Consider the following 4,331-nt stretch of genomic DNA (forward strand, 5'->3'; position numbering starts at 1 on the left):
GCAACATGACAAATCAATATCTGAAACATCAAAAATCATATGTTGCAATATTGAAAATGTAGCTTCCAGAACCAGACACCCAGACACGGATCACAGCCGAGCGCGTATCGGTGCCGCGGCCGCCATTGTGCCCCTCGCTGCGAGGGTCTAGGAGGCGGCACGAGGCTGGGGAGCACGACACTGACGGCGAGCCCCCCGTCCAACACGTCGTCGGAGGCGATGGAGCCAGAGACGGAAGTGGATGGCTTGGGCCTAAGCACGGCGGTGAGGATCCGACCGGCGCTGGAGACGAGGCTGGCGAGCCACCCCCTCGGCGGCAGGGGAGGCGGAGGCAGAGGCGAGGCCCCGCCGTGTGCTTCCCATCGAAGACAGAAGCGAAGGGCTCGCCGCCTGAGCACGGCGGCGAGGATCTGGCCGGCTCCCGAGATTCACATGGAGAGGAGGCATTCCCTACCTCAGAGCTCTCGCTGCCGGCCCACGCTGGACAGCCGGAGGAGGAAGAAATCAGCGGTGCGATGGGGAACGGCCAGAGGATGAGGGAGAAGAAGATATGAAGCTGAGGAAGAAGATAAGAATGAATGGACGTGAACTTGCAATTAATTGTATTGAAAAGGAGTTTCGGGTTCGTCGTCCGTCCGATATTTTTTACCGTCCGAACGCCTGTGTTACGGCGTTTCCGTTAATTAATACAAGCCCGGCAATCTCTGCCGGGTATACAGTTTCAAGAAAAAGATAGGCTTAAAGTAACAAAACAAGAGTAACGCAGTAAGACACTAGACCACCTTACCAGACATTTCTTAGTTCCAAAAGGAAAACTTTTGGTATAGTACGTACTTCTATTCGCATCGAAGAATCTCAATATATAAGTCTGACATAGAAAAATGAAACTATAGCATTCAATTCTTGGTGCTGGTTTCACTATTGCCCATATAAACCAGAGAGGTTGCAGTGCACTTATGCGCCTTAGAGTCTTAAGAGCATCAACATTAGTCAACACTACAGGCTACACACTGTACACAGAACAATGAGCAGTGTGGTAAGGAAGTCTGCGCCAGTGGTCGTGAGGCCATCAAAGACACTGCCGTCAAGCAGTGCCATAAACCTGTCATCCTTTGACAAGTGCTTCGTTAGGGTTCCAACCACAGTGTTGCTCGTGTTCGAACACCCGATCCACGAACCAGCTGAAACAATAAAGAGTGCACTGTCCGAGGCGCTAGTCCACTACTACCCAATTTCTGGCCGTATCACTGCAAGCGCCGACGATGCCGACGAGTCCCACATCCAGTGCACCGGTGAGGGCGTCGCATTCGTCGCCGCTTCCGCCAGTTGTGCCTTTAAGGAAGTCGAGTTCTTCGACCCATCGTCGTCTAGACCAAAGGCGCTAGTAAACGAGCTCGTCAGCCACTACCCACCCGAGGGTTGTGGCCCCACTGACCCATTGCTGCTTATGCAGGTGACGGAGTTCTCCTGTGGCGGATTCATCGTCGGGGTGGTATGGAACCATGCCGTCGCCGACGGCGTCGGCATCGCCCAATTCTTGCAAGCTCTCGGCGAGCTTGCCCGAGGGCAATCATCACCGTCAGTCGTTCCAGTCAGGTGGGACGGCTCCCTCCCGAGCATTCCCCGAGCCATCGTTGCCACGCGACAGCTCATGGTGAGCGTCGAGCCATTGGACGACGTTGCCTTCATCGACATCACCGTCCCGTCGAGCTTGATCAGCTACATCAGAGCTGAATTCCAGCGACACTCCAACTCCAACGGCCATGGCCAGCCGTGTACCTTCTTCGAGGCTGTCACCGCTGTGCTATGGCAGTGCCGTACTCGCGCGATCATCACCAACCCCAACGCCCCTGCTTTGCTTTCGTTTGCGGCTGACGTGCGCAAGCTCGTGGGCGCCAGGGAAGGCTACTACGGCAACTGCTCCACTGGGCCCCTAGCCGTGGCGACGAGCGGTGCGGTGGCGAACGGAGACATCGTGGAAGTAGTCAAGATGATCAGACAAGCCAAGGATCAAGTGTCGGAACAGTTCAAGAAGAATAATGAACATGGCGATCAGGTTCAGGTAATGGATGAGAAGCTGTTCTACCAGATCCGATACAACATGTTTATTGTGTCGTCCTGGAAAACACTAGGGCTCGACAAGGCTGATTTTGGGGGCGGGACGCCGGCGCGGGTGATGTGCTACGAGCAACGGATGCCGCGCTATCCGATATGCATTACGTCCCTACCGTGTAGAGGAAAGGATGGAGCCAGTGTGTTCGCAGCCTGCGTGAAGGAGGAGCACGCCGACGCCTTCCTTAAGGAGTTAGCAACATTCATCTGATTTTATTACACATTGTGTGCTTTAAATTTCAAGAAAGCTTTGCAATAATGTTTTGCTGCCACATACTACGCTACACCTGTTCTTTTAGTGTTTCCCAGTTATTTCCGGCTTCTATACCTCTCTAAATGCTATGTATACGTGTGTGTTATCTTGTATACAGGAGTAAACTTGTTTTGCAAACAAGAATAAAATATTGCATGCCCTATTTGTCTTCACACCACCCGGCACCCTTCGTGGTGTACTATGGTTGCGGCGGTGCCCGCGGCTGGCGCGTGGCGTCCCTCCTTCCGTGGTGCGGTTGCGGTTGCGGTTGCGCTTGCGACCGGTGACCGGTGTACGGCTAGGGGATGCCGGACGCTCGGATTGGGCAGCCTAGGTTGTCCTAGTATGGCTGCCTACGGCAGGTCGCAGTGGGCGTGCGCTGCGGCAGGTCGCAGTGGGAGTATACACAGCTGGAACCAATGGGGCCGCTATTTGGACTAATTGCAGGTCTTTTGGACGAAAGCTCTACTCGATCTTGTATCGGTCCATGGCAGCGGAGATATTGTGCATCACTCTCCTTCCTGAAGGCGTCGTTGGAAGGATCTTGCCGTCTTCTTCTCCAGGTGAAAACCTTTAAACTACTTGGCTGGTTCTAGTAGGGGCGGCATCTTGATGTCGCTTCCCTCTTGGGAGCATCATCATGGAGGAGTTATTGAGCCCTGCGATGCCGTGATCGAGATTGCTTATATTGTGGCAGTGTATGACGTTGCTCAAGCTTGAGGTCACAGTCAAGATCGACTCAGTGTGGTTACTATGTGACAGGAGCATCAAGCTATAGTTAATCGTTTCTTGCATAATGTTTCTATCATCAACTGTTTCTAAGTAGACGAGAGAGGTGAAGGATTGTTGCTGCGTGAGGACAATTCAAGTTTAAAGCAAATATATGGAAGAAGATCGAAACTTAGTCTTTATTTTCTCGGTGAGTCTTTAGCTTCCTTTCTTGTTGTTTGGAGTGTCTCTATGTTGAGGCTTGAAGTCTAAGTACTCGTGTATCGTCTGGCTATGTGATCAGATTTGTTTGTTGGTTGTCGTAGACATTCACACGTGAATGTTCAAAACCGGATATTTTCCTTAATCTAAAATTTTTTTTCGCACCGTCCCGCATCCGACATCCCTGTATTTGCTTAGAACCGACATTGTCTTCTTCCCCACTTTTCCCCATTCTCCCGAGGGAGGAGAGAGACTTTCCCCACCCCAACCAGCAGCGGCAATCCCTAAATCCAGAGTCCGATAAGCTTGCGGTGTAGGCATCGGCAAGGCATCGCAGCCAGCATCGTCGTTGACAGCGTCAACTCGAGCATCTCCACCACCGCTGCTGACTCCCACGGTTTCGCCTCCACCGCGTCGTCGTGTTGATCTTAGGTTACTTAAGGAGATCATGCAAATTGATCCAGACAAGCATAAGCTGCGTAACTTGATTGAAGGGATGCAGACACGGAAGCAGCACCTGGGCGGTGGTAGTATGGCGGATCAACCGTCCGTGACTGAAAAGGACAAGGAGATGCATGTTCCCTTCGCCGATGCACCGTCCCCGGTGCGCACCGTGCTCAACCGCCCTTGGCCAGACCCTATTGTGATCCCACCTATCTCTCCGTCCGGAAAGTACTGCACTTTGGTGGCCACCGCCGAGGACATTGGGCCTCCCATCACGATAGAGGAGTTCGCCATGCTGGAGGACAAGGAAGGCGACGATCTGTGCGCTAACCACTACAAGCAGACTGCTCGAGCTGATGCGCTCATGCTGTAATATTCCAAAAACCTGTAATATTTGAATGTGTGAAATTTCGAAAAAATTAAAACTTTTTGGTTGAATGTTGTGCTCATTTGAAAAGCTATAAATCTCTATCTCACCCTTAATTCTATTTCAAAAACATGAGTGGCTTGATTTGGGTCTTCTCGAGGTTTTTTAGAATATTTTTTTGTGTGAGGTTTGAATTTTGAATTCAAATCAAAATTCAAACCAAAT

General features: G+C 51.6%; 1 protein-coding gene across 1 annotated transcript; it reads left to right on the plus strand.

Moving 5' to 3' along the window:
• Positions 1 to 971: 971 nt before the first annotated feature.
• LOC117834433 (acyl transferase 15) lies at positions 972 to 2,538 on the plus strand. Its single transcript, XM_034714012.2, has 2 exons — positions 972 to 2,062; positions 2,133 to 2,538. The coding sequence occupies exons 1-2, from the start codon at positions 1,025 to 1,027 to the stop codon at positions 2,175 to 2,177; spliced, it is 1,083 nt and encodes a 360-aa protein (XP_034569903.1). The 5' UTR covers positions 972 to 1,024; the 3' UTR covers positions 2,178 to 2,538.
• The last annotated feature ends 1,793 nt before the right edge of the window (positions 2,539 to 4,331 follow it).

Source organism: Setaria viridis, chromosome 1, assembly GCF_005286985.2.
Source record: "Setaria viridis chromosome 1, Setaria_viridis_v4.0, whole genome shotgun sequence".
Classification (NCBI taxonomy): Eukaryota; Viridiplantae; Streptophyta; class Magnoliopsida; order Poales; family Poaceae; genus Setaria; species Setaria viridis.